This window comes from Anser anser (assembly GCF_964211835.1).
Source record: "Anser anser genome assembly, chromosome: 2".
NCBI lineage: Eukaryota > Metazoa > Chordata > Aves > Anseriformes > Anatidae > Anser > Anser anser.
In genome coordinates, this window is record NC_139721.1 from 45,668,098 (window position 1) to 45,680,884 (window position 12,787).

Genomic DNA, 12,787 nt, shown 5'->3' on the forward strand with positions numbered 1-12,787 from the left:
CAGTGCAGGGGAACAAATGTAAAGGGAACATTTTACCACTAACACCATTTAGTAGCCTCACTTTCTTTCTCTCCCCTCCACCCCTCCAGCCTCATCACAGTTGCAAGGAAGGAGGATGCATCCTGTCGGAGCAGTAATGTAAATACAACGGGGGGGGGGGGGGCGGGGGGGCGACAATATATCGGGTACTGAAACCAGACATTATCTCCATCGCATCCCGGGAGGGGGGGGGAGAGCAGAGACACAAAACAAATCCTGTGTAACCTGAATACAACAGACTACCCCCCCAGCAGCACACACACACACACTCACCCACAAAAAGTTTGCATATTGCACAGGGCGCTTGAAGATCATAAATCTATGCATGAGAAAGATGTAGTGGAAATTTTTGGGGGGATTAGAGTTTATTTTTGTCATCTCTGTGAGACAGCTACTCATTCATCCAGATCACAGCTAAGAAAAAAGCTGGTCACAGAAATTAGCAGTTTCAGCTCAGCAGCAAAGTCGCCAGCCTGTGAAGGCAGAGAGAAATTGACTAATTAGCAATGCGCACTAAAACTTGACGGTTCTTTATAGAGAGAGAGAAGAGAGAGGGAGAGCGAGAGGGAGGGAGGCAGAGAGGAGGGGGGGGGGGGGGGGGCTCGCTTTTTCCCCTTCTTTCTTCCAAAGATGTTTGAAATCGCAGTCATTTACGCTCGACAATTTTTACAATAGCCTTGAGCCATAATTTTGCGAGTCTCTCCAGCATCCATCCCCCTGTATGGTCTCTCTCCACTGGCCATGCACGACCGTTTCTCTCCCCAACCGTGGATTTCCTATTACTCTCGTTACGACTCACTGAGCCCCAGGCCCAAGGATAATGATGTGTTGTTTCTTGGTAGCATAATTTGTCACACGTACATTTTTTCTTCTTCTTCTCTTGCAGAAAGCTCTGCGCTCTCTCTCTCTCTCTCTTTCTCTCTCTCTCCTTCTCTCTCTCTCGTACATTTTCTTGCTGTTGCTAATTCATGGTGATCAAATGATGTACGACAAAATAAATTGTAAAGAGTGACTGCTCCGAGTTGGGAACCAGAAGGTTTTTTTTTTTCTTTCTTTCTTTTCTCTCCTTTTTTTTTTTTTTTTGAAGGACCGAGCAAACCTTTAAAAAGGAAGGACAATTGATTTTTTTGGGGGGGAGCTTAAGTGAACCTTTACTTTGGCAGCCTGGTTGTGGAGCAGGTAAGTTTCCGGCCTTGTGTCTGACCGTCTCCGTGCATTTTCTTGTGTCTCCCGATTTGTTTGTTGTCGGGGGAGAGGAGCGGGGTGTGTGTGTGTGTGCTGGAAGTGTGAGCGGGGGGGGGGGGGGGGGCAGTTGTGTAACAAACGCGTTGCCAGAATAAACTCCCAATTGCGAGAAACGGGCAAAAACGAGGAAGAAAGAAGGGGAGGGAGAAAGAGGAGGAGTGTGAGTGTGTGTGTGTATGTGTATCTGTGTGCATGTATGTATGTGTGTGTGTGTGTGTGTGTGCGGTGGGGAGGGGGGGGGGGGATTGACCGGGTCCGCTTAAAGGGGGAGGCTCCGGGAGGTTTCCTCTTCTCCCGGCCGCGGGGAGCGGGGCTGAGCGGCGCCGGGGCAGGGGAGCGGCCGGAGGGAGCCCCCGGCAGCGCCGATAAATGGGGCGGGGGGGCCAGGGCAGGCGGCGGCGGCCCGGCGCTGGCGAGGAGCGACGGAGCGCGCTGCAATGGCAGGAGCGGGGCTCGGCGGGATCCCGCTGAGGAGGAGGAGGAGGAGGAGGAGGAAGGAGGAGGAGGAGGAGGAGGAGGAAGAGCAGCGGCGGCGCTCCCCGGGGCGGGATGCGGCCAGCGCGGGTCGGTGGCTGCGCAGCCCCCGCAGGTGCGGCCCCGCCGGCCCCTTCCCCTCCCCTCCCCTGCCGTCCCTTCCCTTCCCCTCCCCGGGCCCGGAGCAGGGGCAGGAGGGGGGCTCCCGGCCGAAGCGGGGCCGCCGGGCAGGGCCCCCCCCGGTCCTTCCCCCAACTTGAACTTCACGCAGTTACCGGAGTTACGGCGGCGGCGCCGTCTGCGGCGAGGCCGGGCCGGGCAGGACAGCCGGGCCCGGGTGGGGGCTGCCTCCTCCTTCTCCTCTTCCTCCTCCTCCTCCTCCGGGGCGCGAAGTATCGCAAAGCCTCCCTGCCGGGGCGGAGGAGGGGAGGTGTGGGGGGCTCAGCTCCGTGCCCCCGGCCCGGGGGTGGAGCGGGTCCCGGCGCCCGGAGTTGCCAAAGCCGGGGGTGGGGGGCCGCGGGCGGGGAGGCAGGGGGCCGTCCGCCTTCCCGGCGGAGTTTCAGCCACTTGGTAGTTTCTCCGGGCGTGCCGAGGAGTTCGGGGGGTTATTTGGTGTGTGTTGATTGCTCGGGTTTGGGGTTGGTTTCCTTGTGGCTTTTTTTTTTTTTGGGGGGGGGTCAGCTTTGCAAACGTCCCCGGCTGCCTCGCTGCTCCCCTGGAGAGCAGCCCGCTTTGCACCGAGGCGGGAGAAGAAAGGGGTGGTGGTGTGTGCGTGGGGAGGAAGCCCCCAAATAAATCCCCTCTGGCCCTCTCAAGTTGTATCCCCCCCCGCCCCCCCGAGCCAGCCCGTAGCCGGGGGTCGCCGCCCAGCGGGGGCTGCTCGGCCGGCAGGGGATCGTCCTGCCCCTCCAGGCGTGCCCAGCCAGCCTCCATGTGTCCTGCAGGCCTCTAAAGCTGTGTGTTTATTGTTGTGTCGTGTGTCGTCCCGTCCTCCCCCCCCCCCCCCCCCCAACACCCCACCCCGACCCCCCTCCCCACCCCTCTGCCCAGGTTGGAGGAGGGTTTAAAAGGCAGGTGTGCCGGAGGCCGCTCGCCATGTCCAGATCCGGGGACAGGACCTCCACCTTCGACCCCAGCCACAGCGACAACCTGCTGCACGGCCTCAACCTGCTGTGGAGGAAGCAGCTCTTCTGCGACGTGACCCTGACGGCCCAGGGCCAGCAGTTCCACTGCCACAAGGCCGTGCTGGCCTCCTGCTCCCAGTACTTCCGATCCCTCTTCTCCAGCGGCGGCGGGACCGGCGGCCACCCGCACGCCCTGGGGCTGGGGCCCGGCGCCCAGGACGGGCTCGGGGGGCCGCCGAAGGAGCCGCCGCCGCAGCCGCAGGAGGAGCCCGGCACCCCGTCGTCCTCCCCCGAGGACAAGCTGCTGGCCAGCCCGCGGGCCATCAACAACCTGGTGCTGCAGGGCTGCTCGTCCATCGGGCTGCGGCTGGTGCTGGAGTACCTGTACACGGCCAACGTGACCCTGTCGCTGGACACGGTGGAGGAGGTGCTGTCGGTCAGCAAGATCCTGCACATCCCGCAGGTCACCAAGCTGTGCGTGCAGTTCCTCAACGACCAGATCTCGGTGCAGAACTACAAGCAGGTGTGCAAGATCGCCGCCCTGCACGGCCTGGAGGAGACCAAGAAGCTGGCCAACAAGTACCTGGTGGAGGACGTGCTGCTGCTCAACTTCGAGGAGATGCGCGCCCTGCTCGACTCGCTGCCCCCCCCCGTCGAGTCGGAGCTGGCGCTCTTCCAGATGTCCGTGCTGTGGCTGGAGCACGACCGGGAGACCCGCATGCAGTACGCCCCGGACCTGATGAAGCGCCTCCGCTTCGCCCTCATCCCCGCGCCGGAGCTGGTGGAGCGGGTCCAGTCGGTGGACTTCATGCGCACCGACCCCGTCTGCCAGAAGCTGCTGCTGGACGCCATGAACTACCACCTGATGCCCTTCAGGCAGCACTGCCGGCAGAGCCTGGCCAGCAGGTGAGGGGCGACACGAGGGGACGGGGGACGGGGGGGGCTCTGCCGACACCCGCGGCACCCCCGGGGCGTGTGGCGGGGCCGGGCCGGGCCTGCCGAGGGGCCGCGGGGTTAGGAGGGCCCCGGCTGCCCCGACCCTGGGGCTGGAGGGCGAGAGGGAGGTGGGGGCCTGCTGTAACGAGCCCTCACATGCTGATTGATCACCCCCCCACACCCCAAATTTTTAACAAGGAGTTGCATCTCCAGGGCGTTCTAACCTACAACACCCCTGTCCTAAATCCAGTTAATGCTTGTCTTTATACACACGTACATAAATAACTGCGTTATCCGCGCACGCCCCCTTATTGCCGGTGTTCAGGTGATGTCCCCGTTGTGCGGGGAAACTTGTGACTTCATAGTCCGGATGGCCACGGCCTGCCAGTTGTTTTCACTTAATAAGGTGATGAATCATGATGTCAGAGATTGGCAAGATGAGGTTGGTGTTGGGAACTGAAAGCACAGCATAGAGTTTAATGAATAGTAAATACACCCGAAACGAAAGAGGATTTTTTTTTCCTCCGTTTAAAATATGTTTATACTTCATTTCATTCAGAAATGGAAAGATAATACCATCTTCCAAGTACAGTGTCACAGTAGCGCAGAAATCATCGCACACTTTGAATGTGATATTCAGCCTTTTAACTAAGAGGTGGCTACTCTTAATGACTTAACAGTTGCAAGAAAATATAATATATTATCTAAAATATTTAACAATGTGCTCCCTTAGCATTAAGGCAGAGGATTCTTTGTATCTTCACGTAAGAGGTACCCTGATGATTTAACTTCAGAAATGCTCTGCCTTCTTTTATTATCTCTAGCTAGCTGGCTCTGTTAGTGTTTTGTCATGCTTATCACCTTGCTCTCTAACCAATTCTCACTCCTAAACCCCACAATAAAAAACAAACACCGGCGTTTCGCAAGGTGAAGTGTTGCTGAGACGCTGCTGTTACAGCTGGCGTGTACCCTCTGCATTTCAATATTCAAAACCATCGACTTTAAAAATGCAAAACCCGCCACCGACTTGTTAGTCAAGATTCTGCACGCCACCTGGGGCGTGCCGGGGCTCCTGTCCTGGTGGATTGCTGAGATACCAGCCTGCTTGGTTCAGTGAAGATACCTTCCAGCTTCACTGGTCCATGTCATTTGAAGGATATGTAGTGGTGTTCTGACCACTGAATGCTTACAAGTGTCATGGATGCTGCAAGAATCTGATACTCCTGGTGCTGGAAGCTGGCTTTTCGTAAGCGGGAGCGCACGTAAAAGGAGCGTACTTGAGACCTAGATTAGATTCAAAGTTGCATTTACTTAATGGCTTATGGGAGAGTCCAAATACCACCATTATTTTTGTCACAGGTCTGCATGTACGTGCGGATAATAGTATTTCAAGAGACCCTTAACAGTGATAGGTGGTAACACGCCATCATCTTTGCAACTTTAGCATGCGTTCAATGGCAGCATTGTCACTGGCTTCTGGTGATTGAGTTCTTTGGTGTTGTTGAAATTGAAGGGAAAGCATGCAGACTTCTGTACTTTGTAAACAGTCATTAGAACTTACTCAAAATGTTAATATGTTGGAGATGTTGAAATACTCAGTGATACAAAATATAATTGGTATATTTTAATTTGAGGTCCTGGGAATTTATAAAAGTCACGAAGGCCCATTTTGAATCTTAATTATTTTAAGATTTAGTCGGGCTGCCTAAGTGTACAATTGCCTTCTTAAGCATGAATGTAAAAACAAAAAAGCATACCCAGGACTATAGAAATTTCCCAAATTGTGTTTCACGTTACCCATGGTGTCTTTAAAGCTGCAATTCTGACAGGTTGACATTTGATAAAATTTTATTTTAAGAAAGAAAATCCGCAAAGAGGTTCTTGAGTTACTAATTTGTAGAAGCAAATCTTAAAAGTAACTGAACAGTTAAGTACTTGTGTGAGTAGATAAAAATTATTACACAGAGAAGGACTTTTAACTTAGATTACCTGTTCTGTGAGCAATGATGACCTTGGTAATTTAGAATTTTGTTTTATGAAGTTTAATGAAAGGTCATTCACAAAAGGTTCACATATCTTTAGAAAGAGATAAATTGTTCCTCTTGTGCAGTATAATATATGCTGCATAGTACAGTATGTGTTAGTGAGAAGTGCAAGCGGCACAGAGCTGTAGTCACCTGCTGACAGCGTATAGAAGAAATTAGGAGAATTGCACTCAGAATGAGAATTTGCTAATAACTTTTCTGCCTTTTAAAAACTATATTATTTTTTTTTTCAATGTGCTACTTAAAAAAAAAAAAGTGTACCTGTGTACAAATCCACTACCATTTTGGGGTACTTTGGAATTTAGCCTACTTACATTTCTTAAACACAATGAGTGTAATGGGAAGCTTGATGCAAGGTGATTCTCCTCTGAAATCTAAACAGGAATAGCACTATTTTTTTCCTTTAAGCTTGTTCTTTATGTGCTAAATCACGTGCTCACTTTCCTGACAAACACAAGTTTTTGCTGTTGCCAGGGCTGAAGAACTATGGACAGCAATTTTGGATCATAATCCCATCTGTGTGCTGTGAGCAGAGTTATTCATAAAGTTTGTGTTACAAGTGCAGATCCTGCAGTGCTAGGAATGCCTGGGCTGGGACCAGTGTCTGGTTTGTCTTTTGTGCTACATTTGTGGGACTCTGTCAAAAAGAGAAAGTGGTATTTACCTGCAGGGAGAGCAGATTTTTTCTGAAAATTCCTGAGTGAAGGTAAATGCTTGAATGCTCCCATACAATTTTGTAAAAACTATTTTTTCAAATAACAGCAACTAAAAGATTGTTGTCTTAAAAACTTGAGAATAACATTCCCAACTTCTGAACCTTGCCGTACAGTCTTGAGTTTAGGACTTCCTCATGGGAGATGGGTATTTCAGTTACATCTGGCATTTAACTCTAAGCAAGTTAGTAATTCTGTTGACTTTGCTCTCCCCTTCTCGGGTTTATGCTGGAACTTTCTGGCTTCTGTGATTTCCACCTAAAATAGGCCTCAGCATGTAAGCTGCTGCAAAAGCTTCCTGAGGCATACTCAGTTCTAAGATCAGTTGAAGAAATTCCAGTTGACTTCAGCATAGAACAGATTGGGCCCATTATGGTGACCATGAACATAGGACTGAAACGGTTTTGGCTAAGCCTGAAAGACACGGGTAACTGTGCTGTGATGTGTTTTCTGTAGTTCTGAGAAGATAAGGCATTTAGAGAGAACGTTCGTCTTCTGGTTATTTATTTGACTCTCAGGACTTCACTGGAATATTGAGTTGATTAAAATGTCTCTGTGGTTTATCGTGTAATACAATACATTTTGTATAATACAGTCTATATGTTTTCAATTTTTAAAAAGTTCTGGGTTAGAGCATTACAATGTTGCTGGAAATAATTTCACTTTTAAAGATGAGTGAGCTAATGAGAATTACTATTGCTTCAATGTTTACTTGCAACAATGAAAATGGTTAAAAACACATCTCTGGTGTGAAGTGTCTAGTTTTTACTTTTAATTTTATTTGTGCTAATGCATAATATAGCTGTAGACAGAAAATGGAGAATTATAGAAAAATATTTAAATTACAGAGCTTATCATTAAATGTTTTACATAAACATTGTTGCTTTCTTATAGAACATTGTGATGATATTATGGTTTTACTTGCTTGTAACTATTTACATTTTTTCTGTTTCAGACAGACACAATAAGGTACTCTGGGAGGGAAGAGGCAGCCTGTTATAGCCCAGGAGTTGTTTATCAGTCGCAGAACACACACAACTCCTATTGAAATCAATAGGAATTTGGGCAGGTTAGCTTCTGTATGGATTTCCAGGAAGAGCAGCAGAGAGATGTCTGTATAGCTAGATCAGGTAGCTGAAGGCAGAGGAGAGTGGTGAAAGTAAAACCAGGAGGGGGGAAAAATACAGAAAAAGAAAGGAATTAAGACACCTCAGGGGAGAAACAGGTCCTAAATAAAGGAAGCAAGAAAGTACAAATGAGGGAGGGAAGAAGGGAGAGAAGTACAGCTGGGAAGGGAGAAAGAATAGCAAACCAAACAGGAAAACAGGGAACTGGGGACGGGGAGAAAAAAAAAAAAGGCAAATAAAAAAGAGAGTGGTTGAAACAAAAGGGAAAAAAAAAAAAAAAACAGGAAAAAAAAGCAACTAATTCTTGGCAGAAACAGCAGCTGTTGTCAATAACAGCTGAGCATTTTAGTTTCTGGAAAACCTATTTCAGATGTGGGGGAGGAAAAATGGATGGGGATAAACCAACTGACCTGAGATGGAAAAAGTCATAGGCAGGAAATATGGAATTAGAGAGTGAAAGAGAAAGGAGGAAAATAAAAAGACAAAGGGATAAGAAGGCTAAGCCTGACCATGCTGTCTGTTTTCTGGGTTCAGTGAAGTCCCAGAATGTACAGACCCAGCTGTTTTTCTATACTTTTGTTCCCTGAGTTACTAGACCTTCAAGAGATTAAAAGTGTGAATTCTGATCCTACCGAAGCTGATTGTAGTGGTTTGTATTTTTCTTTTAATTTCAGCAGAGAGAGGGTGTCATCCAGACTGTTTTGTATTTTGTCATATTAGTGAAAATGTCAGGGAAATTAAACTGACAGGGGATGAAGACAGTGTGACCAGTTTTCACTCAGTAGAAAGGTGGTCACTGTTGATGAAGAGGGAAAATGTAAAGTAAAGAACAGCATGAGACACTAGCATTTATGCAGAAGATGCATATACCCAGTCTGTTTTACTTTCTACAGAGGGGAGATTAAAAATCTGAACAAACTGGTTGTCTCTTGGCAACTAAATAATTTCCTTCTTGAACGCACTATTGTCTGCGTATTTTATAGTTCAATTTGACTTCTTTTCCTGCTAAGATTTTCATAGGATCTCATTGAGTACGTTTGATGGTTGTAAAAAAAATAAATAAATAAAAATTGCTTGTTTGTTTCCCTGAAATACATTGTCATGTATTCTAGTAACTAGCCACCTGACCCTTTGTGATCCCAATGCCAATATTTGAATTTTTAACTAATATTTGTTCTCGTGGTTTATTGCAAATGAGAAATATTTCAGACTCCAAATTAATGTCCGGATAAAAACCACACCTTAAAATGTACTTGAATTACTAACGTTTGCATTACAGTGTGAATGAAGTGAACGTGAGGCTCGGGTTTATTTCAGTGGGCTTTGGATCAGGTCTTATGTGCCTGAATTAATATCAGTAAATTGTTCCTGTGCCAGGACTCTCTCAGCTGAGCTGCAGAAAGGAGACTGACACATTAGAGGCTGCAGGGAAGTGAACCACAGAACTGTAGTCAGTTTAATCCTAGTTAGTCTCACCTACTTGCCTTACTTGCCTTACGTGCATTTATTTGCCTTTGCAGCTAGGCTAGCGCTGAAGTGCAAGTGGAGAGATGTCTGAATATCCAGGAGAAGGGAGGACCACTGCTGTGGGTCAGTCCTTTGGAACCTTCCTAATGGCATGTGTAATCCTCAAGAGCTACGGTAGCATTGGGGAGAGCCACTTTCTTGGCCCAGTTACAGTACTTGTTAGGAGAAAGGTAATTTATAAAGAGGATTTAATGGTCTCTCTTATGGGCAATTGTCTTTCCAGCAGCTGTAGATGAAGAAGGGGTGCCAAGTGTCATGTGCGCCCATGTTCTGGTCAGAGGTACCTGGCTGGAGTTTGTAAACTGCCAGCCACTCCACACTGATTTATCTCCATGGGCAACACATGGTCCCAATATCTCTATATCTTTCCCCATCTCTCTTTTCTGCACCAGGATTTCAGTTCCTATTTTAAAGGAACTGCTTCCAAGTCTCTCGAACCTCCAAACTACTCATTTTCCCTTACCAGTCCCCCTCATAGGCTCCTCCTTGCTCCCACGCCACTCTGCCAGGTAGGACACCTCCCATATCCATCCTACCTGAGCTTCACCTCCTCCTGCCCCATCTCTCAAATCCTCTGCTGCCATCATCCCCAGCCCCTCAGTGTGCCTTACACCAGGCTTCCTACTTCTCACAGACTGATGCTGTCTGCTCCACACCTCTCCGCTCAGCTCTCCTGCTGCAGCTGGTTGGGCTGTGCTGCTCCTTGGCTTTCCTTCACTTTGCTCCTTGCGGCTTCCTCCCCCTTTCTGGCTGCTGTCCTTCTCTTTGGGATCCTCCTGCGGGAGTGCCGCCTGCATTTGTTTCTTGCAGGGGGGGACAGAAATGCAGGCACAGGCTGCGTTTATTAAAATTCACCTGACAGAAATCTGAAGGCAGAGCAGTAGAAGATGGAAATCCCAGCCTGGTGCTATTTGTACCCTTTTCTGTATGTATTGACACATGCCTATAGACATATCTGCCTGTCTAAACTTTTTCCAAGAGGGATAATAATTCACTGGAAAAGTCAGGGGAAATCTTCCAAGCCCCCTTGTTTTAGAGGGAAAATGAAGTTAATTTAGGAAAAAAAAAAAAAAAAAAGAGAAACACTCAAGCCACTAAACCACTCAAACTGGGGATAAAGTGATGGAGAAAAAGGGAGCTTCCTGTACTTAATAAATAAATAAGTAGATAAATAAATAATGCCCCTTTCCATGATCTGCAGCACTCTGTGCAGCTCATTCACAAATCCTATGGATCCCTGAAAGAGTGGCGTTATATCTCGCAAGGTCCTGTGCTGTTCTTGCCCAAGCTTTGGCAGCGCAGTCCAGAACTGTTGTGACAGGGAGAACATGAGCCACAAATGGTGTAGAGACTCCTAAATAAGGGCATTCCCTATGAAAGCCCTTGTAGTGTGATTTGGTTGTACCACTTACAAATTAGGATCAAGGTGAACATCCCACACACCTTTTTTTGAGATGCCTGCATGTCCTGTCTTGAAGCTTTTCTGTCCTCTTTTCCTGACACACATTCCCCTCACATGGAGAGGGGAGAGAGAGAGGAGAGGGTCATGCAGACCCTGTCTGCAATCAGTCTTTGAAGGCATTTTGTTGCCTTGGATTACTGTAGTTTCTCCCTAGAGTGGGAGAATACTGAGGTTCTGAGTCTGTAGCTACTGACCAATAAATGAAGCAGAGGTGGAACGGTGTAATTATTTCAGTTTACACTAAAAAGAGAAAGTACAACAAGCCTTGAGGGCAAGGGAAACAAGGAGAGCAAACAGAGAGCACAAAATCAAGGCAAAGTATTTTTCCAGAAAAAAAAAAAAAAAACAGTTCTGTTAAACACACCTTATGGAAAAAAAAATGCTCATAATCTGTAGAAACAGCATTTTATTTTTTCACACTATTCTTATGTTTTAAAAATTAAAGCAGTTTCATAGCTAGCAAAGTAAGTTGTTATACTTTTGCAAAGTATGGCCTGAAAAGATTAAACATCAGAGTTAACTGGCATCCTAAATAAAAGTTTTTGGTTGGCCTCCACTGCTCTGTAAGCTTCCCTTTCTGTTGTTGATGTTGTTGAAGAAGATTCTGCCTGGAATTACAGGTTTACCAAACTACCATCTAAAGAAATTAGAGAATATGGGAAGTAGAAATTCATTACTAGACCCTTTCTGGCATCATTTTTCATATTTGCTGGCTTCCTGAAATTTTCTTTAAAGACCGTCATGCCTATTGCCATTAGTAGTCAACACTTCTTGCTGTATTCTTGGAAAGCAGACAATGAACTTTGAGCAAATACTATCAGCTGCCAAGTTCAGTGGAAACAGACGGTTTGCACTGAAGCTGGAAGCAAATAGAGGTTGATGCCACAGTGGGTTCTTCTCATCTTCCCCTGACTGCTGCTTTTTTTTCAGGAAGAAAAAAAAAAAAAAAAAAAAGGAAAAGGTAACCCATCATAGTCATGTGAGGCAGCAGCAGGTTTTGCTGCTTCTCCTCAGCTTCCTAAAGAAAAGGAGGCTCAGCTGGGGAGAACACAACCTCTGATGCGGAGACCTCCTGTAGCCATAAACATCCAATACAGAATCAGACAAAAAAGGGACGTCCTGACTTTTCATGGTCGTGTGAAGTTGCATGTCAGTAAAAAGAGCTGATTGAAATTTTTCAAGAGAAAAATGCGCTTGACCACCCTGAAGCGTTCTATAAACATTTCGATTTTACCATCTCTGTCCACAACAAAAAAAAAAATAGGAGGAGGAGGGGAAATCAAATTTCAAAAGTTTCTTTGGTTTTATTTTTTAAAATACTCAGAATGAAGGGAATTTCTTCAAGATTCTTCAGAACTGCCAAGAGTATGGTAAATCAGTTGTTTGCATAGTTTTGCCAATACAATTCATGACATGGGAGACTTTGTGACTCAAGTGCCAGTAAAAGATTTGCTATTAAAATTACTGTGATTTAGGTCCCTTGTAATGCTTCAGATATTCGCTGAGTTGCTAGTAAGGTTAGCTTCAGCATTCGGCTCTTGGTGAATTTAAAGATGTGTTCAGCGGATCTATGTGTGTGGATGTTGTCCTTATAGGAGGCGTAGAAGGCAATTAGGCCTGTAATTGCAATGCTGGAGCAAGGGTTCACAAGAAACTTCCACACAAAGAGAGTTGGTTGCAACCTAACCGTGATGCAAAGGGAGTGATACATTTGATAAAGGAAATGTTCAGGGAGATAAGCTTATCACACAGACGATGCATCCATTAAAGCCTGTCTCAAGCTGTAAGGAACAATGGTGTCGTGTAGGGATACAGCGACCTTGGCAAAACTCCTTATGGGAAAGCTGCTGCGAACCTTTCTGAGGAAGCGGTACCAGTCTCCTGTCAACGTAAAGAATAGGCTGGTGATACAGGGAGACAGAGATGAAAAGGACATTCCTCTGGGTTCCTCCCAAAGAAACGCTGATGATAGATGCCACTCTTCCAGGAAACTGGCCCACCCCTAAGACAGCTAGTGGATCAGAAGATCTTACTCCAAAAGGAGGAGACATTCATTTCAAATATTTTCCAGCTAAAAAAATTACCCTAACTCTTT

At 47.1% G+C, this 12,787-nt stretch overlaps 1 protein-coding gene across 3 annotated transcripts in view; it reads left to right on the plus strand.

Moving 5' to 3' along the window:
- Positions 1–584: 584 nt before the first annotated feature.
- The window catches only part of KLHL14 (kelch like family member 14), a 65,254-nt gene continuing 53,051 nt past the window's right edge, over positions 585–12,787 (plus strand). The window contains exons 1-2 of one of the 3 annotated variants that reach the window (XM_083826597.1): positions 585–1,218; positions 2,809–3,788. In XM_083826597.1, the coding sequence (XP_083682723.1) occupies positions 2,854–3,788 (935 nt within the window). In that variant the 5' untranslated portion in view covers positions 585–1,218; positions 2,809–2,853. Of the gene's footprint in view, positions 1,219–1,516; positions 2,371–2,808; positions 3,789–12,787 lie in introns of those variants that run through there. The other 2 variants (XM_083826598.1, XM_083826596.1) reach the window with 2 other exon arrangements.